This window comes from Rattus norvegicus, chromosome 12 (assembly GCF_036323735.1).
Source record: "Rattus norvegicus strain BN/NHsdMcwi chromosome 12, GRCr8, whole genome shotgun sequence".
Taxonomy (NCBI): Eukaryota; Metazoa; Chordata; class Mammalia; order Rodentia; family Muridae; genus Rattus; species Rattus norvegicus.
Window position 1 is genome coordinate 20,523,070 of NC_086030.1, and position 25,831 is coordinate 20,548,900.

Here is a 25,831-nt window from a genome sequence, read left to right on the forward strand (position 1 = left end):
GGACAGGATGATGGTGCCAAGCTGTCATCCCAGCCTTCAGGAGGCTGAGGCAGGAGGATTTTCAGCTCTAGCCCAACTTTTCTGGGCTCATTAAGGCCATAGTTAACAAAAGCAGCAAGTGAAACAGATTTCTTTCCAGGAGCACTTGCCTAGCATGCACAAGGCCCTGGATTAATTCTATTCCCAGCCCCACACCAAAAGAAAAAAAAAAAGAAGATTTGTGTTATACTGTGGATAGGAAATGTCACCTCAAAAGGCTTATGTTGAAGGCTTGGTCCTCAGCCTGCTAGACCCAATCACTGAGGTGACTGGATTAAAAGGGCTCCACACCACCCAGAAAGCAGGCCACAGATGGGCTCGTCACCTGCTGACACCACTGGGCGTGGATAACAATACTTAAAGGATTTTGATGGCGGTACTAAGGCATCAGGGATGTGCCCAAAGGACAGATTTTGTCCTGGTCTGTTCTTCCCTTTCTGCCTCCTTGTGCCAGGTGGTGTTTATCACAATGGCAAGAAGTGCACTCAAGAGTCACCATATGGGCTAGGAACAATGTGCACAACCGGTACAAAGGAGTGTCTGGGCCTTACCTTAGCATCAGGTGGTTCTATGGAGCCAATCTCCTGCAGGTGCTGTCCAACCATATCCTTGACCCACAGTGACAGCCCTTCCCTGCCGTCATCCACTTGGTCTACCCGTATCTGGAGTTTCTGAAGCAGGACTGTCAGCTCTGCGAGTCTCTCATCATGGTTGTGGCACTGTGCACTCAAAGAGGCTATCTTCTGCCCCATATCACTCTCCTGAGGCCACTGGGAAGCCATGGGATCAACCTGAGATGAAACCAGGAGGCTGAAGTCAAAACCAGAGGGACACTCTAGCACAGATGGGTCTGTGGTCCATTCTTTCTACTCTCATGTTGTGTTCAAACTCATAATCGAGTGGATTATATAATCGAATTCTGCATCTGAAAAGCTAGAAAACTTATGGTGTTTAATATACACATATCTATACATACACTTATTTTTATATAATGTATTCTATATGTACATAAACATATATTTTATTTACATTTTAAGGGCCATACATGGTGTATGCCTTTAATCCCAATACTTAGGAGTCAGAGACAGGTAGATAGATCTCTGAGTTCTAGTCCAGCCTAGAAAGTAAAAGTCTGCTCAAAAACACTTTTCCCCTAAGGCAGGGTCTAAGACTGCCTGTTGAAAGTGGCATGAAAAGCTTTCAAGAACACACATGCTCATGGTGTCACCAAGACCTCTGTCTCTTGCTGGTTACCTTGAGAGGTGGACTCGGGGAAAGAGGGCCGGGTCTGTGCATGTCCTTGGGATTGTCCACCCTCTGCGCTGGCTGCATGGCCGTCCAATTCAACATTGGTAGGAGTGAGAAGAAGTTGCCCTGGCCCCACAAGGAGAAACCAGCACCTGGGGAAGAAAGATGGCTGTAAGCAAATGTATAGGTGCCCCAATGTATTCAGATCTTTTGTTTCACTGTGGCCATGTGCTAGTCTCCAAAGGTCACCATGCCATGTCTTACCTAATAAAAGTAGGAGTGGGAGCAGCAAGACAAAAACCTTGCAAATATTTCGAAGGCACCTGAGAACAGAGGAAACTGTTAACTTTAGAAAGACAGCGGTGGCGAGCTGTACTGCGCACCTGTGAACACACCAACCCCTCTGCTGAAGTCTTACTTAGAAAGCCTGGCCACCTGACAGGCACTATCTTGTACAAGAAAAACGCAGAGAGCCTGAGGCCCTGTCCTAGGGACAGCACTCACCTTGGGAAGCTGGTACCCAGAGAACTGCTCTAGACTAGGGTGTGAGCATGGGATTTGACTGGGCCCTCCATCTGGATGCTTTTACATTCATCCAGGTACTGAACAATGGCAGTTGCCTTTTCCACCTCCGTTAATTTTAAAAACAAAAACGCGAAGGTTTGTTGTAAACGTTTGACCATGTATTGATGCAGACACTGCAAATGTAACCTGAGCCAGCACAGAGCTACCTACAACTGATACGGCGTAGCTGCTTACCACCCCATGCAAGTATGGGTGCCAGTGCTGACATCACCCCGACCTTGACACAGCAGCCCCCAACACTGACATGAGATCTCCATACTCAGTTTCTTACCTGGTAAGAAGAAACACATTCAGCCAGGAAATCAAAGTAACAAATTGGTACCAGCCACTCCCTAGCCACCAGAAGGTTCCAGAGGCTGCCTTCCCTACAAGAGAAGAGAGCAAGTGTTCTGAGGAAACATGCTTTAGAAGCTGCTCGTAGGTGGATGTCTCTGGCAAGCCACGGGCAGGTTTGTTGGAGGGACAGTGACTCTAAGATTAGTCTCCAGGCCAGGAGAGTGAGCAGCACCAGCTACACACAGGATGGACGATGGAACCATGCAGCTCAGGTTGAGGCCCACACACCCGACACAAGATGCCATGCACCTGAGGCAGAAGCAAGCATGTCACACAAGGACCTAGCATGAAGCTCCATTGGTCCTGTACATTGCTTATCGCTGCCCCAAACTTTGTGAGAGCACTAACACAGAAGCCACATAACCACCTGGAGCAGTGACAGCCAGCCAGAGCACCGACCACATGGCCTCTGCCACAGACCACCCAGCAGCTCTGGTCCTGCGCAGTGCTCGAACCAAGAGGTCACCTGCGGCAGAGAAGACACGGCAGAGGGCACTGTCAGACAGATTGTATGGTCAGCACGTCTTGACCGCAGAGTGACAAGGCTAGCAGTGTACTCTGCCCAAACTCTCTCCTGCAGGACACTCAAACCTTTTGAGAAAACCTTGCTGTCCTCACTTAGACTCCCTCTTGTACATTCTTTGATTTGAAACAAGGCTGCCCATATCCCAGGTTGGCTTTGAACTCAGGGCACAGCCAAATTTAACAGTTTTCCAGCCTCCCAAGTGCACAAGCCATCATACTTGACTCACCGTGGGTTTTTTTGGTGGGGGGAGGGGAGAAAGGGGGCTGTTGAGATTTGGTCCCACTATGTCGCCTGGCTATCCTGGAACACACTATATAGACCAGGCTAGTCAAGAATTCACAGGAGATCCACTCGCCTCTACTTCCCAAGTTCCAAGTACTGAGATTAAAGGCACGTACCACACTCGCTCAACCTCCACTTCTCACCAGAGAGGCAGGTACCTCTTCACCACACACTCCCAGGGGGCCTAGAAGGTGCTCCTGAATGCAGATGGGTGGTGCCTGACATATTCACAGTGGGAAGGCAGTAAGACACTCACGTTGTTGGGGCAGTGGTGGTGCGCACATTCAATCCTAGCACTTGGGAGACAGAGGCAGGTGGATCTCTGAGGAGGCCAACCTTGTCTACAGAGTGAGTTCCTAGATAGTCAGGGCTACACAGAGAACTTGAAAAAGCAAAACTTAAACCCAACCCACATCCCCCAGCCCCCACCAAAAACAAAACAAAACAAAAGTTTAGCACCACTGGATAAGTGTTAATGGATGGGCATTTATTACACAGGACAGAAAACCTACCATTTTTTCATGCTGGCTCCCATTTAAGTAACTGTAGGTATATGCTACCAACCACATGGTTTGTTTTTTTTTTTTTTCCACTTTTTTCTTTTTCAGAGCTGAGGACCAAACCCAGGGCCCTGCTCTTGCTCCACCACTGAGCTAAATCCCCAACTCCCACGTGGTTTTTTAAATCAACTTTTCTGTTTTTTTTTTTTTTTTTTTTTTTGTTTTGTTTTTTGAGTGATCGCTGACAGACATGGTTTCTCTGTGTAGCCCTAGCTATCCTGGAACTAACTCTGTAGGCCAGGCTGGCCTCACCCTCAGGGATCCACCTGCCTCTGCCTCCCAAGTGTTGGGATTAAAGGCGTGTGGCCACCACTGCCTGACTGCTGCAGGCTCTCACTTAATGTGTTTTAACCCCATAGCCATCAAATTATTTTAACATAACAGATAACAAGGGGTGTGGCTTAAGGAGGATTAAAAATCTTTTAAATTATTTCCATTTTTGTTTTATAATTTTTGCCTGCATGTGCCTGTACATATGGTAGGCTTGGCACCTGTGAAGGCCAGAAAGAACATGGGATCCCCCAGAACTAGAGCTACAGACAGCTGTGACCCACAATGGAGGTGCTGGGAATGGAACCTGGGTTCTCCGGAAGAGCCAGTGGTCTTAACTATGGCGTCATCAATGCAGCCCCAAAGACTTCTTAAATGGAGCATTGCTTTGTCTTTATTCTACCACTCCTGTTTATGAGGCAGATCTTTTGAGACAGGATTTTGCTCTAGTCCTGGCTGACATCAAATTCACTATGTATATAGAGTAAGCTGGCCATAAATTTGTAGTGATTCTCTTGCCTCTGCCTTAAGCTGAGACAACTCAAGCTGAAACTCAGCTTAAAAACCAAACCAAACAAAAACAAAACAAAAAATGCTGACCTAGGGCCGTTCCCAAATGGCATGTTATAGATACAGGCACGGTTGGGAAGAACTCTGTGGGCACTTCCTGGGGCTGGAAGTCACTATAAGAGCACTGGTTAACACAAGTGTCAGTGAGCCCATACTAAGTTAAGTTCACAAAGTCCTCTAAAGAGACTCTGTGCATTGTTTCTCCTACTGCTGTTGAGATAGGGTCCCACTGCATAGCCTATGCTGGCCTTGAGTGCATACAGAGTGCTGGGACCCCAGGCCTATGTCAACATGCCCAGCTGTTTCTCTGTATTGTAAACCACAGCTGTTGGGTTTTGGTTTTGCTTTAAATTTATTTTATGCATGAGTATACTGTAGCTGTCCTCAGACACACCAGAAGAGGGAATCAGATCCCATTGCAGATGACTGTGAACCACCATGTGGTTGCTGGGAATTGAACTCAGGACCTCTGGAAGAGCAGTCACTGCTCTTAACCACGGAACCCATCTCTCCTTCTTCACAGCTATTCTTTTACCTTCTCCGTGACACTGGCAGTGCAAATAAACCAAACAAACACATCAGCACTTTCAGCAAGAACAAACAGAACAAGGTACAAGATATAACCTGTGTAGGTGCAGAGGCGCCCCATGGCCCCTGCCGCCCTGTGTGGCTGGGACAGTTGCGAGTGGGTGGTTGTGTGTGTCTCAAGGTGCTTCTTCCCCTTACAGTCATCACCTGTGGTGTGGTGACAAGGAGTGGAGTGACAGGTTAATATGCAAATCGCAATCAGAATACTGCACAGAATGTTTGAGAACCTCGGAAACTATCGCCCTAAATCACAGCAGGCATGGTCTGGGGATGACTCCCTTCCAGTACTGAGAGCTGGTGGCAGCCAGACCAGCCATGTCAGTGAAGCCATAAGCTAGGGTGGGCTGTTCTTGCTGCATGGCTGGAGGCCCAGTATTACGATGGGGCTGGGGCCCTCCAAGACCAACACCATCTTGAAAGAGGAAGCTGTACTCACACAGGGACTCCCCGTCCACTCTGGAAAGTTCTCCGGCAGTCATCCTCCCACAGTGACCGAGATGGGCTGCAACACATGCAGAAGGGGCTTAGGAAGCTCACAGTGAGCTTGAGGGCCAGATGCCCTATAAAGCCAGTGTGACCAGAGACCATGCCTCAAGAGTGTCAGAGATGCTGATGGCTCCCACCACACAGGTGAGCACAGGCAACAGGAAGATCAGAAAGCTGCAGGCTGTTAATATGCATTAGCCATCACGAGGGAAGACAGGCTTACCTAAAGGTTTTCTCAAGTGGGGTTCTAACTGGCATGCAAATGAACTGGTTTTGCTTAAAGTTAATAAGCAAAAGTCAAAAGTTGAGCTCATTAACCTTTTTTATTTTTACCTAAATTTTTAATTATGTGTACTTGTATATGCACACATTCATGCAGGTTAGGGTTAGGGTTCCCAAAGGCCAGAAGAGGGTCTCAGATCCTCATACTGGAGTTACAGGAGGGTATAAGCCTCCAGTGTGGGTGTGGGACCCAAGCTCAGGTTCTCCACAGGAGCAACAAGTGTTCTTAATTGCTGAGGCAGCCCTCCATACCCCATCCCTACTTTTTTTAAAGCCACTCAAATCTGAAAGAGAGAAACAACTTCACAAGGTTGTCCTCTGATCTCCATGAGTACCTGTGCATACAATAATAAGATTCTAAAGCCTAAATCCTGACCAATTTTCACGAAGCTGAACTTTAACAGGCTACACCAACACTTGACAAGCTCCCACGGGAGGAAGAGCCACAGAAAACAGCTGAGAGAGCAGCATGGAGCCTGCAGGAGATGCAAAAGGGCCTCAGAAGAAGCAGGGCTTTCTCCACCTTGAAAGCATGATTCAGTGGAGAAAGGAGAAAAAAAACATTTAAATACCTTCTGACTCATGGCTCTTTGTCTCATAGCTCTGTGATTCATAAGCTCTGGATTCATAGCCTTTCAATTTGTAAGTTTCTGATTCAAAATTGAGCTTCATTAAAACCACTTGAAAAAGTTGAACTATGAATGACGCAAAGGAGGAGGAGGTGTACTTGGCCAGCCACAGAGTCCTATCCAGGTAAAAGGACGCACCGCCTAGTGGAAAACCATGAACACGCGTCACTTCTTCCCACGGATTTGTTTACCCAACAAACCAGATGGTCAAACTTTTAAGAAAAGCCAAGTTGCGAAGCATTTTAAAACTGGATACTCGGGAAGAGACCGGCTGAGAACAACATCCACCGGTGAGCCCGTTGGAGATGTAGAGGAAGTGCTGTGGTGGTCTCTCCATAACTGAGATCTCAGGCTCTGGCACAGCAGCTGAGCACCTCGAGTCCCACCCCGTGAGGATGCTGAGCCAAGGAGGCACACACTGAAGGCTCCCTGGCTCCTGCCATGCTGGGTTCCAGGAGACTTTTCTGTGAACCTAGCATGTGGAGAGAAATGCTGTAAACCATGTCTTCAAAACTGTTGTTGGAAAGTGGCTTCCTGGCAGAGTACGGAGCACAGTGGGAACGGCAGCTGCTGTCCATCTCTTGGGCATCTGTGGGGCACTGGAGACCCACGGCCCGTGAAGTGCTTCTTCCGCTTTCTCCCGAGCCCAGACATGCTCAGTGTGTTCAGAACTTGGATAGCGGGGCTGGGGATTTGGCTCAGTGGTAGAGCGCTTACCTAGGAAGCGCAAGGTCCTGGGTTCGGTCCCCAGCCCCGAGGGGGGGTGGGGGGGGAGATAGGACTTGGATAGCAGGTCACCATTTATCAGTGAAGTCTGAGTGGTGTGATTTGAAAGAAAATACTATAACTTTGAAATTTCAGAAGAGGGCTAGAGAAACAGCTCAGGAGGAAGAAACCCTCTGGAAAGAGGATCCAGATCAGTTCCCAACACCCACATGGTGGCTCATAGCCACCCATAATTCCAGTCCCAGGGGATTCAACCTTTTATGACCTCTGCAGGGCACTGCACACACGGTACACAAACATGCAGGCAAAACACACATACGTGTAAAGTAGTAATAAATATGATTATGATTAATCTTGGCTTTTTGGTTTTTTGGGTTTTGTTTTTTTTTTTTGTTTTGTTTTTTTGGTCAAAATAATAGTGAAAGAACTATTTTCCAATTGGAGTGCTGTACTGCAAAATCACAAAGCTGGGCAGTTTGCCCAAGGTCAAGAGGCTCCCACGGCCACCTGTGCACAGGCCCTCACAGCCTGGAGGGACTGCTAGAGACCTGCTTGGTGGTCTCCTAGATAATCAGACATTCACCGCACTGGCAAGATGTGAGCAAGAAAAAACTTGTTGAGTTGGCAAGGGTAGGAGGGTGTCAAGGCTGGAGCCATGTGGCAGAGCATGTGTTTGGCAGGTGCAAGGCATTGGGCTCAATACCCAGGACCAAAAAGTAAAAGAAGGAAAGGAACCCTTGTTTGCTGCATGATGGCAAGGCGGGCCAACCTTTATCGAAGGTAGGTAGGAGCATATCTTTATACTGAAACAGCGCACACAGTACAGGCACCAAAACAATCTCAACACAGTGGTCTTTCTGTTACAAGTTTTGTCTCGTCAAGTGGAAGCAGAAGCTGCTGGAGGGCTGAACTAAAGAGTACACAGCAGCACCGCCTGGGACTGACTGGAACAGTATAGCAAAGCTCCAGGGCAGTGTGGGGACAGGGATACCTGTACAGCTCAACCCCTGCCCTGTCTCTCAGCTGTGCAAAGGAAGCTGTTGGTGCCATCTGGGATGAGCCCTGACCCAGTGAGAGCTCAGTAATGCAAGGCCAGAGGGAGGCACCAAGTTTACTGTGGTTCTCACACTCCCATATATGAGAAGCACTATCACTTGGTCCAGTCACCTGTCTCTTCCCTTTCTATGTCTCCCTGTGTGACATTAATGTTAAAGTGCTGACGAAGCCTTGGACAGAAGAGAAGGACTGCAGAAACAAAAGAAACTAGACATGAGCAATAAGGACTCAATTTTCAGTGCCTGCTCTTGGCCTTCCCATGACACTCATGGAGGGGAAGGCCCAGCATCATGCCTGGAACACAGAGAGGCTATGGTTGTTCTCAGTGTTTAGGAGAAAGTTCAAGCAGTCCAAACCAACCTGCCCATTCAGCCTCTTGTGATAGCCTCTGTATCTGGTAGAAAGGACAAGATGTTGGTGCCCACCTCTATTATGTCCCAGATGCCACTCCCCAGATGCCAGGCTCTAAGTCCCAGGGAACCTCTGTCTCAAAGCATCACACCAGGGCCCTCACTCTCAGTGGCACGACTGCTGGTGCTACAGCTACCTGAGTATCTGGGCTGTCTGGGTGACACAGAGAAGCACCCGAGTTAGAAGCCACAGAAGTAGGAACATTCTTTTTTTCATGTAAAGTCCAAATTTACCAAATCGGAACTACTTCCAGGTACAAAAATACTAACCACAGAGCCACAGACTGGGAAGTGACAAGTAGGACAGAGCTAATTTGGGCCTATTTGACTCTGTGAGAATACCGAGTTCAACTGTGAGGCAAACAGTGCCAGACACCGGAACCTGTGCTGGGAATGGAGCACAGAGCTAGCAAACACTAAACCAGGGGCCACACCCTCAGCCACAGTCAGATTCACCAGGAAAGAACAAGCCAGAGCCACCTTTTTACTAACTACAGAAGCAGACTTACGGGGTCTGAGAGTCCTATCTCTGGAGTAAACCCTTGAGGTGGGCCCGTGGACGGCAGAGTGGGCTGTGAGAGCGTCTGTCCGAGCCGAGAGCATCCTGCAGTCGCGGCAGGTGTATCCGTTGCTGCTCGCCACCTCTGCTGCCAGTTCACCATTTCCCTGAGTGGCAGCTTTATTTCCACCTGAGGTTGCAAAAGTGCAATGAAAGCTGTTGATCACTATCTATGGACTGCCTAGCAATGGCTTCTAGGTTAAAAAGTGTACAAAATCCCAAAGTAATTACCTTTAAGGTCGCCATCATCATCGAGACCTGAAACACACACACACATTACACTGTGAAATACAACCAACCCCACCAACTGTGCCCAGTGATAGGCCAGTGCTACGCTGTGGCATTATTGGGGTCTATTCCTAAGATGCTCTGTATTCCTGTCACCCAAAGGCAGTGGCACGGAAGAGCCCTGCACTCCAGCGCATTCTGGCCCTCAAGGACAGACAAGGGGAAGACCTAGATCTAGCTAGTTTTATGGAATATATATATATATTTTTTAAAGTTTTTTGAGACAGTATTTCTTCTATGTGTAGCCCTGGCTGTCCTGGAACTCACTCTGTAGACCAGGCTGGCTTCAAACTCAGAGTTCTTTCTGTCTCTGCCTCCTGAGAGCTGAGATTGTAGGTGTGCACTACCATTGTCTGGTGCTTCTGGGCTTTTAACTTATAGCATGCATGGCCCCAGGCCCAAGACAAGCTCCCTGACTGAGCATCAGGACTCCAAGAACTAAGTTGGCTCTCCCAACTCCCCCAGCAGGGCAACCAGAGCATAGGCTGACCTTAGCAGGCAGCTTTGTGGCTCTTAGCAGAAGAGCTGTATGTCTGTGTGCACAGCCTTGGTAACATGGCACTGGTTACCTTGAAGGTTCAGATGGCTCTATATCTGAGTCTGGCACAGCCTCTTGCCTTCCAACACTGACTGCTTTACAGCAAGTCCTTTGTTTTGTTGAGGAAGGGTCTTCTAGAGCTCAGGCTTGCCTTGAACTCACTACATAGCTTAGGATTGGCTTGAACTTCTGATTCTCCTACCTCCACATCCTGGGTGTTTGAATTATAGGAATGTGCAGTCATGACTAACTTATACTAAGTATTTTCTAATGACTCAAAAGTATCTGTCTAGTTGCTTAGTGCTTTCTAGAACATACCAGGATTTTCATACCAAATTTAAGTATGCCACGTTAAGAATGGCCACAGGACTACTGCCTGCTTAATCAGTTTAAGTGAGCAGTACTAACACCTCACCCAAGCCACCACAGAGGCAGCAAATGAAGACAGCATCCACACCCCTCCTGGAGACCCTGACCTCACTGGGCTCCCTCCCAGAACAACTGCAGGGACAGCCACACTGGGGATGAGGATGTTCTGTCTCTAGAGACTAACCCCAGAAGTGGTCCACTTTGGTCTGCTCACGAATCAGAGACTCGTCTAGCACAGGATGCCGCAGCACCGTGGCACTCCGCAGGCTGCAAGAGCTGTCATGGCTTGTGCTTGAGGACAAGCCCTTCCCTGACAGGTGGTTGATACTAAAAGCTGGCTTGCTTGCACTTCTCTGTTTGACTGTCCTACAAGGAAGAAATGCATTTTTAGACTTTGCTTAGAAAATATAGCATTATTAGACTTTTACCAACATAAAATTTGTGCCAGAGAATACACACGGCATTTTTAGACAAGTCATTTTCCTATGCTGTGTCTGATATAATCTAAACATCCATTAATCTAAAAAAAGGAATTTTGTTTTTAAGCTCGAGTTCAAGAACTTGTTCTAAAACTGTAAACACAAAATAATTTCAGACTATTCTGGGCCTGACAACCCAACATTGGCTCAAACTTGAAATAACCTGAAAATAATGACTCAAGAATTAAACAGATGCTAAAGCCCATACATTTGACCATGCCACCTCCCTTTCTGATCAAGTAACAGCATGCACACAAATAGCCCTATTACCTTCTGCATCTAGCAGTCACCAAGCCTACCAACTGATGGCTAACTGAAGGAACTTCTGCCTTTAATCTCATCACACAACCCAGCAGCCCCAAAACAAATGACAGCTGGATGTGGTGGCACTTTTCTTTAATCCTAGCCATCAGGAGACAGAGGTAGGCAGACCTCTGTGAGTTCTGGCCAGCCCTGGCTATGGTAAGACTCTGTCTCAAAACAAACAAAACAACAAAAATCCAAATGTAAACATCTTGCATCGGGTGATTTGAGTGAGTATACACAGGCCAAAGGCACCCAAGCCACCTCCTGCAGGAAACTGGTGTGATGAGGGCCAGTACTAATATATACCATAGTCACTGCCCTGGTCTTGAGTCCGAGGAACTGTAGCTTCGGGCACCTCCACACCTCTGGGTGGCCTGACAGCACGCTGTTCTTGTGAGTCAGCTACTACAAGTCAATAGCCTGACATTTTACCTTACAGCCTGCACGTCTCAGACTGGGGCACACTACCACAGGGCCCCAGGTAGTGTGAACAAAGTGCCACAATCTCGAAGGTAATGCAAGTTTCATATGAGCAAAACCAACTAAAGAGTGCCACTTCTGTTCTATCTTAACAAGGCACAGACAGTGGGAACTACTGCTAGCAGCTACAGTGAAGACGAGGCATGAAGGGAACAGAGACAAAACGCACTAGACAGTCACTGTGCAAGCACAGGCATGCAGCTAACACATGTACAGACAGGCTTGAGTTGGCTATGACAGATCAGCAGCATGGACCCAGTAAGACTCCACTTCCTACTTCTGTAGGCCACTGAGGCTCAGCTCATGCCAGGATGAGGTGGCTTATGACTGTGACCATGAGAAGTGCATCTGCATTGCCATCTCACGCACATCACCATCAGCTCTACTCTTCAGGTAGACAGCAGATACTTCGAGCATTCCAGAACAAATTTCAGTCAGTTCATAGGGCAGATCTGCACATGTGTGTATAAACAACTCCAGGGGAAGAGCTTGGTTTGATAATCTGAAAAGCCAGGGGGGTTGACAGCTGTGAAGACAAGCGATATAATGCTCACCTGGTTTCTCTCCCCTTGGCCGGGGTGGCCCTGCTGGTGCTGATGTGAGTGTCAACAGTCTGGCCGTCCCCACTGCTGTATGCAGCTGTTGTTGTGATCAGGCGCAAGCTACGGCGGGACATCCTTGGAGAGTCAAAGACAGGTTCCAATCTGTGTTCAGTCTCAAAATCCAGAGCATCCGAAGAATAACTAGAACTGGAGGAAGACATGGCTGGAGGAAGCACTGGTGGCCAGGCAAGGAGCGGCAACACTCCTGAGTGCTAACTTTATTGCACTGTAAGGGTAGGTATCTGCTTTTGCCAACCCTCTTCACCTGCAGACCCCAGACAGGTAGGCCTGGGACTTCCTCTGAGAACAGTTGTTTAGGGCAGGCCAAGACTGTTAGAATCCCTAGCTACAGGGAATGGTAAAATCAGAGCACCCTTATAAGCAGACACCGGTCATGGGACAACTAACAAGACAGTGACACTGCAGAGACTAAGAGTGAATCGGCAGTATGTTCCTGAGATGAAAATGGAAAGCCCCAGAACACACATTTGATGAACTGAAGCTCATTAAGATAAAACCTCTCTGAGCCAGGGAGAAGCCTGTCACTTCCGATGCCTCCCTCTCAGCTGCCAGCGCAGTACAGTGGATAGAATGATGCACCACCACTCTGTGTGGTACCTGGTTCGTTGAGGCCAGAAGCCAGCTGGCTGCCCACTCAGATACCCCTAGGGTAAGCCTGTGCTAACCCCATCAGCAGTACCCATCTTCATCAAGACACAAGGAAACCAGTGACCCTGGAGGAGAAGCTACCATGATAAGGGTGACGACAGGTAAGTGTGAGGCAGCAGGGAGAAGGGGGGAGAATCAGCTGGACACATCAGGAGAACATAAGAGGAGCAAAGTAGGCAGGGGAACAACAGATGCCTCTGGGAGCGCTGCTTTACGGGCAACCCTGGTAGCCATGCGGAGCCAGTGGCTTTCTAGCCTCGTGCCTGCTAACACGAGGGCTCTCAAGGGTCTGGGTGATATAAGACCTTACAGATAGAACACCAAGCCAGGCTGGTACGCGCCACTAGTCAGACCACTCAGAAAGCGGTACACGTGGCTTCACAGGCTTGGCCTTTAGGATACTCTGGTGTACCAGCTCAAAGTCAGGATGACAGGAGTTGACAGCATGTGTTTAATGAAAACACTAGCTAGCTAGTTTCAATGAACCCTATAATCAGACAACTTCCTTCTAGCAAAGCACTTTGTACAATTATGGCTTTAGTTTACAAAGATTACATTTTACATCAGAATTAATCTTGCAGATATAGATCATCACTGTGATAGTTTGAATAAGAATGGCCTCTACAGACTCATATTACAACGTTTGACACCAGGGAGTGGGACTATTTGAGAAGGATTAGGAGGATGGCTTTGTTGGAGTGGGTATGGTCTTGAAGAAGTGTGACTGAAAAGTGGGTTTTAGGCTTTCAAAGGCCCACAACAGGCCAGTGCTCCTCTGCCCACTGTCTGCAGACTAGGACATAGAACTCCCAACTACTTCTCCAGTGCCATGTGTGCCTGCATGCTGCCATGCTTCCTGGCACAAGAATGGGCCAGGCCCCCGACACTGTAAGCAAGTCTCTGACTAAATGTCTTCACTTACTTATGAGAGCTGCTTGGTCACTGTGTCTCTTCAGAGCGACAGAACAGTGACTAAGGTGAGCACTGTCTCTGCTCCCATTCCTCAGCGCACATTCACCCTCAGATTCTAGCTGCTGGGTAAGGGATCCTCACGGCTCAGCGAGTGTTTGACTCTGTGGTGTGGTAGGAGAACAGGCTGTCTCCTGCCATTTTGTATGCACAGGACCAGACCGTCCAGCAAGAGAGGAGAGGTCTCCCACACAGAACCCAGAAAACAGAAGCTGCCCCCTTCCCAGTGCTTACTACAGTCTGGATATGAAATGACACCACAGGTTGTGTGGTAAATGTCTCGTCTACAGCTGCAGGCATTGATTTGGAGCATTCTGGAAACCACAGGTAGGCCTGACTGGAAGAAGGAGTCACTGAGACTGTGCCTTTCAGAACTACCCTTGGTCTCCAGTGATTCCCACGTCCCCAGTTCTAGTTCATCAGTGATATAAGCAACTCAGCTCTGTCACATGTCCCATGGTCCAGGATCAGCAGAGCCAAGGACTAGGGCCCGAGACCTGCAAAACTGAGCCAAACTACACCCTCCTCAAAGGCTTCTGTCCATATTTTCCCCATTGATGATAAGGCTGACACACTGTGCTGAAAAAAAACTCACGTAAGTCTCTATAAAACACATAAGCTCAAAAAATATCTAGATAATAGTTCTCCCACTTTCTCTGTGTGCTGGGAAATAAAGAACTCACAGTCTTGATAGGGCAGTAGTGTCTGGGACAGACTCACAAAAGGGAAGGAAGAAAGCTACCCTACTGACCTCCGAATGCAGAACTGGACGTGACAGTTCCCAGGTCTCTGTTGTTTACCTGCTGTATCCTCAGTTCTATAGGGACTGTGGTTTAGTGTGTCACCGACTACCCAGGCTGTCCCTTACCCCTAAGCATGGTTTCCACAGATAAGGATGCCCAGAGCCAGATGCAGGAGGGACCCTGCATCCACTCCAGGCAGCATCAACTCCCAAGTCCTGAAGCATTTTTAGTAGCTGTGTTTACAGGTTCCATCCAGCACAGGGAAACCAAAATGGGAGATGAAGACACATAGACCCTAATTAATCACGAAGACCATCCTGAGAAAACAAACAGTTTGGTTCTCTTATAGACCCACTCTCCAAGAACTTGCTTTTTAGGAAAAAAGATTAAATTTTACATTGAGAAAGATGGGGGGAGGGGAGGAGGTCCAGACAAGTCTCTAATCTACTGAGTGGCAGCTACAGACACAGACAGACAGACAGACAGACAGACAGACACAAACACACAGAGTTCCTCAAAGAGGGAAGCCTGACACACACCCTTCCTTCCTGCCATAGTGACAAGCATCCTGCAGCCATGTCCTGTGCTCTGTACTGAGTCCCTCCTAACCTCCTGGGACCCTTTCTTCTTAGTCTTGTCTTTCACTTTCCACACCTTAGGCTCTCTTGGAGATCTTACCACAGCATCCAGACTCTGATCAGGGCTCGAAGTGAAAAGTAGTGAGCATACTTGGCCACATCATGTCCTAGTCCACCAGACCAGCTCCTCCCTGAGGGCCTTGGCATCAAGCAGTCGACTCAGTGTTCAATCCCACCACTCTTGGCTTTCTATGTATTTGGCCTGCTGCAGCCACCTGGCTCCCAGGCACACTGAGGCTGGCTCACTGCAGCCATCTCATGTCCTGTAGACGGCCTCCCTCCCTCCTGCCAGAGGAGAAAAAGCAGTGACTGTCTACAGAGCATACAGTTCGGGGCCAGAGGGCTTCTGGGAGAGGTTTCCTCTCTGAGGGAGGCAAAGGCCATCAACAGCTGCTGTGACCCTTGTGAGCAGCTGACTGGGCTGACAACAGGTGGGTCAAAGAACAACACGAGCCACCTCAATTCTCCAAGAGGAGCCTCAATTCTTCTCTAGACAATGACACAAGACTCCATCACAGCACTGGGCATGGAGCCATGCCAGTGGAGAGGGGCCAGTGTAATGATACATAACCGAACTTGAGCACCAGGCCCGTGAGATCCTCTCTCAAACAACAAAATCAACAGCTGCAGAGATGAACCAGTTAGTAAAGTGCTTGGAACACAAGTGGCAGGACTTGAGTTCAATCTCCAGCACCCCCCCCCCAAAAAAAAAAAAAGTATGGGTAGCCTGTGATTGTAACCCCAGCACCAAGCAGATCCCTGCCAGCCAGCCTACCTCAATCAGTGAGTCTTAGGTTAGGATCCTGTATCAAAACACAAGGTAGATGACTCCTGTGGCTGACACTTGGCCTCAATACACCACACCACGCACACACACACCCTCTCTTCCTATCTGCGTTCACATACAAATATGAAAACAGAGAAGTGTATACATACAGAAACAGTACGTGCTCAGTGTGCTAGATCTAACACCACTTTACAGGAAATAGTCACAGACTTAAGAAAGAAAGCAGCTTTCCAAACACAGGTGAAGATCCTCTTTTGAAAAAATTCACTATAAACACAAGAAGGATCTGTGAACCTTTTGAAATTTTTTTTATTATTTATTTATTTATTATTTATTTACTTATTGGAGATAGGGTCTGAATTACGCTGGAACTTTCTATAGGCCAGGCTAGCCTCAGACAGAACTCCACCTACCTGTGTCTCTTGGGTGTTCAGGTTAAAGGCCTATGTTACCATCCCATCAAAACTGCTATTCTGACTAGTATTCAGAGTAAATCAGTAGAGGCAAGAGACAGCCAATGCAGTGGCAAAATGGAGCTGGTACAAAACGGAACTGATGCAAAATAGAACTCCAAAATCTCATGGTGCATGGCACTTTCTAAGAGAAAGACATTTTAGAGCCATGGAGTGTGTAGACAGGCACTCAGATAGCTGTGAAGTAAGCTATGAAAGCTGCTGAAGCAGTGCTGGAACGGGTTAGCAGATGTTACTGGAGGGAAGCAGGGTGCAGCTGCTCTCTCTCCTGCTACACTGAGCATCTGGCTGGGGACCCTAAGCCTTCAGAAGAGCTGGGACCAGAAGCCTGGAGCTATATCCACAGACGCCCTGTGCCATAGCTGTGCCTAGGCTGACTGTCTCCTGCTGGGCCTTCCCAGCATCTCTGCTAGTCCAGCTTCACCGTCCCAACCCTGCTCTTACGCCTGGCCCCTGCTGTTCATGGCCTATGGCCATGCTCACTGACTTTTGGAACCAAGTTACCCACAGCCATATGTCTCTCCTGACTGTCAATCCTACCTACCCCAAAGAGTCAAAAGTAAGGCTGGGAATACTACTAATGGCTCTCACTGACCACCCACCCACCTCAGTGTCCCTAGACTGGTCTGGCCTACTCAGTCCTGTATACTTTAAGCACATCGTTATGGATTAAAATCCTCAGTTGGACTCCAATCTACACACCTAACACTTTGCCACCACAGGCCTCACAAACTTAATTGAGCAAATGCGGCAAACCTTAGAGCAGTCAAGCTCAGGTCTCCCGGGCCACATGGATTCTTTAGCACTGTACTTAAAATAGGTCATAAAGGCTAAAAATAAGTCACCAAGAATAACTGTTTCTATGTTCCCAGACAGGCTCGGGGAAGTCACCTGAGCTGGCCACTCATTTACTTCTGACATACTACAGGCTCCAGGCTAACACATAATTGGGAGTTTGAGTGAGGCCATCCTGGGCTATGTGGCTAAGTGGGGACGACCTGTCTGAAGACTGAGCCCAGCAAGGGCAACTGGACCGAGGATGGGAATAGAAAGCAGAGCAGTCACACAGCACAGTTACCTACTGCTGTCTCAATCGCCCTCTCGGGGCCGGCTTAGGAGAAAAGTGCGCTTCAACACATCGTCTGCCCGTCACAAAGCCATGGCAGCCTGCTCATAATCCCAGTGCTCAGAAAGTAGAGATCCCAGGAACAAATAGGCTACCTAGACTAGCCAAGCATGGTGAACTAGGAGTTCAGTGAGACCTCGCATGAATAAAAAGGTAGGAATAAAGTTACCCACTTGTCTATCTCTAGCCTACACCTACACCTACACACACACCTACACACACACCTACACACACACACACACACACACCCCTGCACACTCGCATACATGCCCACACATAAGCTGCACGCACACATGCGCAGTATTATCTTTAGATGTTTCCTGATTTCCTTTAGGTTTTCTTGTGGATTTACCCTTATAAATGAAGACAGTGGACAATGACTCAACACACACATCTCATGGACCTCCCACATCTTGCTGGGCACCCAAATGTTTCGACCTGCCAGGCATGCCCTAACCTAGTAGTACAACTGATTCTCCTTGGCATACAGGACAGCTTGGAGAAGGCAAACTAGAAAGGAACAGAGCAGCAAGCAGAGCGGTCACACAAGCAGCTAGTGAGGCTCAAAGGACCCAGACATCCTGTCTCAAGCATGCTCCTAGAATTTGGCCGTCCAAAGACAGTGCAGGGTCTGGTGGATGCTCAAACTATTAAAGCAAGTGACAAAACACTAGCCACACTAACTGGCTTGCTTCCAATCAAGGCCACAGGGTGGAGCCTGAAACAGTGAGTCACTCAGTGACTAACACCTGAGTCATTGGAAGAGGTGACTCAGAAGTCTATAGCTCTAGGAGCCACTCACAGCCTTCATGATCATTTATAAGCTGTGGAGAGCTCAATGCTATGTGACTGTCACATCGACACGTAGCTGTGTGCCGTGAGGCCGTGTGCGCTACACCCCCACCAGAGCACTCACTCACCTGAGTGCGTAGGTATAGCCAGTGTTCTCTGGCACACACTGGGGTGGGGTGTATGTGTGCAGCCGAGAAAAGTCCATGTTCACCGGCTCAGACCATGCTGCAAAAGACAGAAGAGGACCAGGCGTTAAAGGATTAACAAGTTCAGAGACAGGGCTGGCAGTCCCATTTTGATTGTAACAAAAGACATAGTTTTTCTTAGTACCTAATCAAAAGTTCTGTCATCTGTTTGCTCCAAAACATGAACATAAACAAAGCTGACCACACAGGCTTGTGCATGTCCAGGGTGGATCCCAGAACCCATAAAGCAGACACACTAGTCCATCTGTAATCCTAGTGTTCGGATGGGAGGTTAAGATAGGAGAATCCCCTGGAGTACAGAGTCAGCCAAGCAAACAGCAGCACTTGACATTTTCCTCTGACCTCCATAGTTGTGTACACACACACACACACACACACACACACACACACACACACTCTCTCTCTCTCTCTCTCTCATATACTAACCCACCCCCCACCCCCAAGCAAAACCCAAAGATTACAAGCAAGCTAGGCACGATACTAATCCCAACACCAGAGAGGCTGAAGCAGAAGAATTACCATGAATTTGAAGCCAGCATGGACTACATAGCAAGACCCTCACTAAAAATAAAAAGTACCAAGAGAAATCTTGGTAAGGCTTATATAAACTGGGCACTTTCTAAGAAAAACTAACAGTGACTCCAAAAAGCTTTTTTTAAATGTGGCTTTTTTTTTTTTCCCCCGGTGTGGGGGAGGAGGTGGTATTTCTCCGTGTAGCCCTGCTGTCCTAGAACTCACTTTGTAGACCAAGCTGACCTTAAATTCACGGGGATATGCCTGTCTCTGCCTCTAGAGTGCTAGGATTAAAGGTGTGAGCCACCACACCAGGCTACAACAGTTTTCTTCCTTTCTTTCTCTCGTCCTTCCACCTTTCCCTCTCTTTTGTTTGGTTTTGAGGTCTCTTATGTAATCCTAGAACTCACTAGGTAGACCAGAATGGGCTCAAACTCACAAAGATCCCCTGCTTCCTGACTGCTGGGGGTCCTTTAGGCCAGAGCCTGTGACTTTCCATTTCTTGAAGGGGTCACATGCTCTCTTCTTCTTGCCTAAGGAGTGGCATTAATAAAAAGACTAATTTTTATCCCATGGTCAGCACTGACATACTTTGCTGCAAAGCTGAGGTTTGCACGGGTACCTCAGAACCAAAGAAGAAAACACAGCAGCGAAGTAAGGAAAAACAATGAGGAGTTGGAGACCTCTATATCTTCCCTCCTAGGCCAACTATAGTTTACATGGAATGTATTTAAGTCCTCATAACGATGGGATGCAACTCAGTAGGGCTGTGCTTGAGACTGCACACCTACTACTCCTAAGGCCCCAGGTTCCACCCAGAACTGATAAGCAAAATCAAACAGTTCCTCATAGTAACGTCAATCATGGCCCATTGAAAACCTAGGGAATCACAGGGGTGGCTGGCATTCTGAGGTAGGATGAGTGCTGTGAGGTCCGGGCCAGCCTGGTTTACACAGTTAAGACTCTCCCACTATCCCCTTTAAAAAGGACCCACAGAACCAAACCCAAAGAACCAAACAGACAGAACCGAGGTGGCCAGGGATGGTGGTTCACTACCGGAGCCCGCAGGTAAAGAGGAACACTGCCAATTTGAAGCGGGCTGAGCTACAAAGGGCAATCTTGTTTTAAGTAAAGGAGTTAAATCAAGTTAATAGAAGAGAAAATAAAATGGAAAACACTTTCCTGAACAACAATAAAATTGCACATAAATGGCACTTATAAGCCACATCAAAAGTTTTGCTTTTGATTTTGTTTTCAAGGCAAGGGTTTCTCTTTATGTAGCCTTAGCTGTTCTATGTAGACCAGGCTGGCCTGAAACTCATAGAGAGCTAGGATAAAGGGTGTGTGCCACCACTTCCTGGCTGAAAGCACTTTCAATATATCATTTTGTCTTTTAAGGATTTAAATTTTTTATGTGAATGAGTTTTTTGCCTACATATACACATATGCACCATGTACATGCATGACTGGTTCTCGCAGAAGCCAAAAGAGGGTGTTGTATTCCCTGGAACTATACTTAGAGATGGCTGTGGGTGTAGGGAAATAAACCTGGGTCCTCTGCAAAAGCAGGAAGTAATCTTACCCACTGACTCATCCATCACTCCAGTCCTACCACTCTTTTCCTTAAAATAGCCCAAATATTCCCTTAAAAAGAAAACACTCATAAAGGCTACCATAGCTGTATCGTATCTCTATGGCAGCACATGGCTATCAGTAATCCCAACATCTGGGAGACACAGGCAAGTGACTTGGGAATTCTAGGCCAGCCTGGGCTGCGGTACACTGTGCCACACACTGCTGCTACTGCTGTTTACTGCAGCACTGATTCTCTTTTGGTCTTTTAGAAATGCAGTCTCAGGGGGCAGAAGGGATTTGTCATCATACCCGGCAGGTCTCAGAACTTCGTGACACGCCTGTGAGAAAACACTTCAGTCTGCCAGCCACACCCCTGGCAGGTGAGGGGACATGTGAACAACCTTCTACAGATAACAGTAACTAATAGTAACTAATTGCTGAACCCACAGAATTCCTCATACCTGCTTAGCTGCTCCATCCCCCTCTTTGTACATAGCAACTCTTGAACAGACCCAAAGGAGAACGTCAAGGGACAGAACCTGACCACACCTCACTGGCTCCAACCTCCTGGCTGGTCTCCAAGGCCTCAAGCACACTGCTCCCCACCCCCGACACAGTAGGGCCCCACCCTGGCAGAATGTAATAATGGTCTGGAACATTCTATGCTGAGTGACAGCATCAGTTCACATTCCTATAATTTCTTGAGGACAGGTGTTCTGCTACTTCTCTTCATCCCATCATCCTCTGCCATCAAAATCAAACTCCTACCCTCACTCCCCAAAGGGACTTCTCACTGTCTAGTCTTCTGGCAAATGCGTTGTTTGGCACGTTCAAGCCAGAGCCCAAAGACACCACTTGGACATCTACCAAGCTTTCCCTAGTCCATTGGGGTATTTTTGGCCTGGCTCAACCCCCAGGACATGCAGAGCAAGGCCAAAATCCAATGGCTAATGCCTGCAAGTCCTGATGAGCATCAGAAGGCAGAGGGATCACTGGGGTAAGAGCAGAGAGACTTGGCCCTGTCATACCTCTCATACCACCTATGTGGGACAACAAAGTCTCACACAGCCAAGATTTGATTCCCGAAGCTGGGGAGCAGGGACATGTAAGAGACTATGTATGCATTTCCATGGGGAGGAATACCTTGGCTCTGCTCTCAGCCATGGAGCCACGGGGAAGCTCCAGGACAGAGGCCCATATAGCCACTGCACAACCCTGCCACTGCACAGCTCATCCTACTGCCACAGTCAGGGGGACAACCATGCCACCATCTAAGGGAGCCTAACTTCCTGTGAGCACACATCTGCAGGAGGAACGAAGGTGGCCAGGAGACCTGCAGCTGAGAGTAGTGGGATCTGACAAAGTGTTTGATGAAGTGGGATGCAAGGGTGATGCCACACAGAATACCAGCGTGAAGACATGCTGGTCCGGGCAGCTAGGTCTGGGACAGGACAGGGATGAAGCAATAACCGATCCGATGACACCAGGCATGGACAGACCCCGAGCCTCATTAAACCTGATGTCTCTTCAATCTAGAGCTCTGGTACTGCTTTCTCCAGAGGAGCCTACTAAACACAAAGCTGTGTGCAGATTACCACTCTCCCTGTTTCCCAATATGCTAAGTGAGGACACAGAACCCTCACCATCTGCCTTGGGCCCAAACTCACCAGTTCAGTGTCTACTGATGATCCAGCCAATCACACCATAGCCCAGAAAACATGACTGCACACACAGGTTCACATACACGGACACATACACGGATGGACACACACACACACACACACACTCTCCCCCCCCCCCAAAGAGCAGCAGTGCAAACAGGAGAGCAGCCCACTCCTTCAAGCTCACTGCGGATCTGAATTACAGGACAACAGTTACCATTATATTTTACTCTTTGGCACACACCTGCAGTCAATGCTATTCAGGATGGTGAGGCAGACAGACAGTGAATTCAAAGTAGCCTGAGCTATGTAAAGAGAGTAAGATGATCTCATAAAACCAAATCAGAGAAGACAGAATGGATAAGTACACGTGTGCCCTGACAGACACACACTTCGATGTCAGCTGCAATGACTTTGTAGGAATATAAACTATGCTGTAAGTTAAAACAGAGAATGTGTGAGGTTCACAGCTATGGGGGTGGGAGGTGCCACTAAGATGGCTCAGCCGGTCAAGGTGCTTGGAGTCCGGCCTAATAATCTGAATTCAAACACACACACACACATACACACACACACACACACACACACACACACACACACACACACACGCCATCAGTCTTCCCTCTGGGTGTCTCTCTCTCACACACAGAGAAACAATAAATGAATGTGACGATTTAAAAATAAATATAAGATTTGTTTCCTCCTAGGTCAACAATCCAAGTTGGAAGATTAATTCAACCTTGTGTGGGACAGAAGACTAAAGTCTACTGATTATCATGGACGGCTCAGATACAGCTGAACCCTCATAAGCTCATGTCATCACCTACAGGCCAAAGGTAATGTGCTGCTCCTCCTGGTGTCTTCACGCTGTTCCGCTCCCTAGGCCCTCTCATCTGCTCACCAGAGTGAGCCTCCTGGCCACACCCTGAAGAGGCTGTTCTGTGCAGTCTTGGCCTCTGGGACCAACTGGAAATGATCTGCATCCATAGGCAGAAGGGTAACAAAACAGTAAGTGAAGAAACATGACTGTTTTCAACAGCATCAGAAAACCCTGAAAAGAATCTGTTGGTCAACAGAGATCCTGTCACTCCTCCAGCTTTTCTGGCTGCCTAAACCAGTGTTACCACTGACACGAACCTTTTTCAGACCATGCTCCTTCCTAAAACAAGGATTTGAAGTCAGCTTGCTGCTGGGCAAAGGCAGGAGCTGAGCGTAGGCTCCAGGGCACTAGGGTAGCACCCTGGCCCACAGAGAACAGATGTAGAGCCCGGGCTCCAGACAAAACAGGCAGACACAGGAGCTCTGCCTTCCAAGTTGTCTACATGAGGGCCTTCTACGTGCTAGGTAAAATGCTCTACTCATGCACAACCTCCCGCTGCCTCCAGCCCCGGAAATGTTTTTGAGCAGACATGTCTCAGCAGGAGCCTTTAGCACACTGATTTCTCACCACCTCTCTCCCCTTGCAGGATCCACATACACTGAGGATGAAAATGTAAAGCCAGGTTCTATCTGTGAATACTTTCATCAAAAATGAGTTTCAGTCCTTTTACCCTGAATCTCTGCCACCTACCTAACATATCTGTACTTTCTTCACAGCAGAACAGAAAACAGACCAGGAAAATTTCAGGACTACATTAAATGTAGCTTCATGCAAACAACACAAACCTAAGAGACAGAACAGAACTGCAGCTCTGAAATAAAACAAGCACAATCTTTCTACTGCTCCCTGCTGCGAGCCATAGCAAGGGACAGTTATCTGGGTTGGGCCTGTGGATACTGGCTGCACAAGATCTGCACCCACAGTAAGGAAACTCTATGTGAAAAACAACAGAGAACTTGGTCTCAAGAGAAACCCTGAAAGGCAAACTTAAAAACTGAGGGCAGCACCTCCTTCTGTCTTTGGGAAGGTGAAAGACGGCTGGCCCTTCCTGGCACGGTCAATAAAGTACATCCAGCGAGCCATACCACAGCTTTAGCTAGAAATCATGATGGCCTGCTCCAGGAAGGACCACAGCATGTCTTAAAACCACTTTCCCTACCATTTGAGATCAAACCCTGGAGGCTCGGTTCTGCCAGTGTACCCTACACTACAATCTAAGGGGGTGGGGAGTACAAGATGCCAGGTTCTCCTCTAGCCTCCTAGGAAGCACCATCTGTCACAGGTCTCATCCCTCAGTGGAGCTGGGAAACCTCATCACACCATAACTGGTAGTGGATGCCCCCCTAGCCCTTCCAGACAGACACTTCACTTGATCCCTGCCTATGCAACCTTCTAGAAGAACCAGGGTGGCACAACCACACACAGACATAGCACACACACATCATGTACATGCATGTCCCGCCTCCACCTCACTGATTCACCATCACCTAGGACTCAGTGCTCCACATTAGCCAGGTGCTACCCAGCAGGCTCAATGGCTATGTTCACTGTCAAGAAAAATACTTAAACATTGTTTCTTTGGCTTCTTTCCTGTAATACTAGAGATAGAGACCCAGGAGATTTTGTATGCTATGAAAGTACTCTATGGCTGTGACTAACCCAGAGTAACCTCTTGTAAAAACCAAGTTTTTGCTAGGCATAGAATACAAGAGGACTTCAAGTTTCAAGTCAGCATGGCTACAGAGCAAGGTCATTCCCGCTTCAAAAATAAATAATTCTGCCATTATTTATTGGGGAAAAAAATCAGTATTACACACACACACACACACACCACCTACCTTAGACCAGGTTTGATAGGGCATACTTGTAACTAAGCATTAGGAAGGCTGAGGAAGGAGCAGAGAATTAGAGGGCAGCCTAGGTTACAAAGTCAGACTTGCCTTTAAAAAAAATAACGTCAGGCATGGTGGTGTACACCTATAATCCCAGCCCCCAGAAGGCAGAGAGGCAAGTGAACCTCAGAGTTCCAGGTATGCTTGGTCTACACAGACAGTTCTGGCTGAGATAGGGTTATATAGGGAGACTCTGTCTGAAAAAGCCAATAAACAAACAACAGATAAATAAAAAAACATCAGTGCTATAACCTGGTATGGTGGGATAGGTCTGTAATGCCAGCTACTTGAAAGGCTGAGACAGGACAATCTATAGATCTGCCTGTTCTACAGAACACTTAGCCAGCCCAACTTAATAAGACCCTAGCTCAAAAAGGACTTAAACAATAATAATAAAATAAAAAAAGACCACAACCAGGGTATACAGCTCAGTGACAGGACTAAGCAAGCAAGCCTATGAGGACCTGGGTTCAATGCTCAACACAGAAAAAAGAACAAAGCAGCAGCAGCAGCAGCAGCAGCAGCAGCAGCAGCGGCAGCATGGCAGGCAGACAGTGGCGCTCTGAAACCACACCCGCCCTGAGGGAATCCTCTCTGCTGCTGGGAAACCCCTGGTCCAGGAAACCCTTTCACACCACCTGTCGGTGACTTACAGTTTAATTCTGCAAAGGTCAAGAGTCATCTGTCACAGAG

General features: G+C 48.0%; 1 protein-coding gene and 1 long non-coding RNA gene across 41 annotated transcripts in view; one reads left to right on the forward strand and one right to left on the reverse strand.

Annotated features, from left to right (window-relative positions):
- Positions 1–25,831, reverse strand: part of Sun1 (Sad1 and UNC84 domain containing 1) — a 44,894-nt gene that overhangs the window by 12,840 nt on the left and 6,223 nt on the right. For 6 of the 36 annotated variants that reach the window (XM_063271458.1, XM_039089559.2, XM_039089561.2 and 3 more), the window contains 13 exons: positions 18,540–18,636; positions 12,167–12,289; positions 10,532–10,713; positions 9,384–9,410; positions 9,103–9,282; positions 6,345–6,542; positions 5,441–5,506; positions 5,041–5,151; positions 2,576–2,674; positions 2,144–2,237; positions 1,552–1,610; positions 1,294–1,439; positions 591–830 (listed from right to left, as the gene is read on the reverse strand). In XM_063271458.1, the coding sequence (XP_063127528.1) occupies positions 591–830; positions 1,294–1,439; positions 1,552–1,610; positions 2,144–2,237; positions 2,576–2,674; positions 5,041–5,151; positions 5,441–5,506; positions 6,345–6,542; positions 9,103–9,282; positions 9,384–9,410; positions 10,532–10,713; positions 12,167–12,289; positions 18,540–18,636 (1,622 nt within the window). Of the gene's footprint in view, positions 1–590; positions 831–1,293; positions 1,440–1,551; positions 1,611–2,143; positions 2,238–2,575; positions 2,675–5,040; positions 5,152–5,440; positions 5,507–6,344; positions 6,543–9,102; positions 9,283–9,383; positions 9,411–10,531; positions 10,714–12,166; positions 12,362–18,539; positions 18,637–21,166; positions 21,262–25,831 lie in introns of those variants that run through there. The other 30 variants (XM_006248942.5, XM_006248941.5, XM_039089566.2 and 27 more) reach the window with 15 other exon arrangements.
- On the forward strand, positions 17,224–24,328 carry LOC102547493 (uncharacterized). Of its 5 annotated transcripts, XR_595271.4 has the most exons (3): positions 21,398–21,702; positions 23,074–23,202; positions 23,966–24,328. It is a non-coding gene; the product is annotated as an uncharacterized LOC102547493 (long non-coding RNA). The 5 variants fall into 5 exon arrangements; XR_010056724.1 differs by lacking the exon at positions 21,398–21,702 and adding an exon at positions 17,224–17,772 and having other exon boundaries at positions 23,074–24,328; XR_010056725.1 differs by having other exon boundaries at positions 21,399–21,702; positions 23,074–24,328.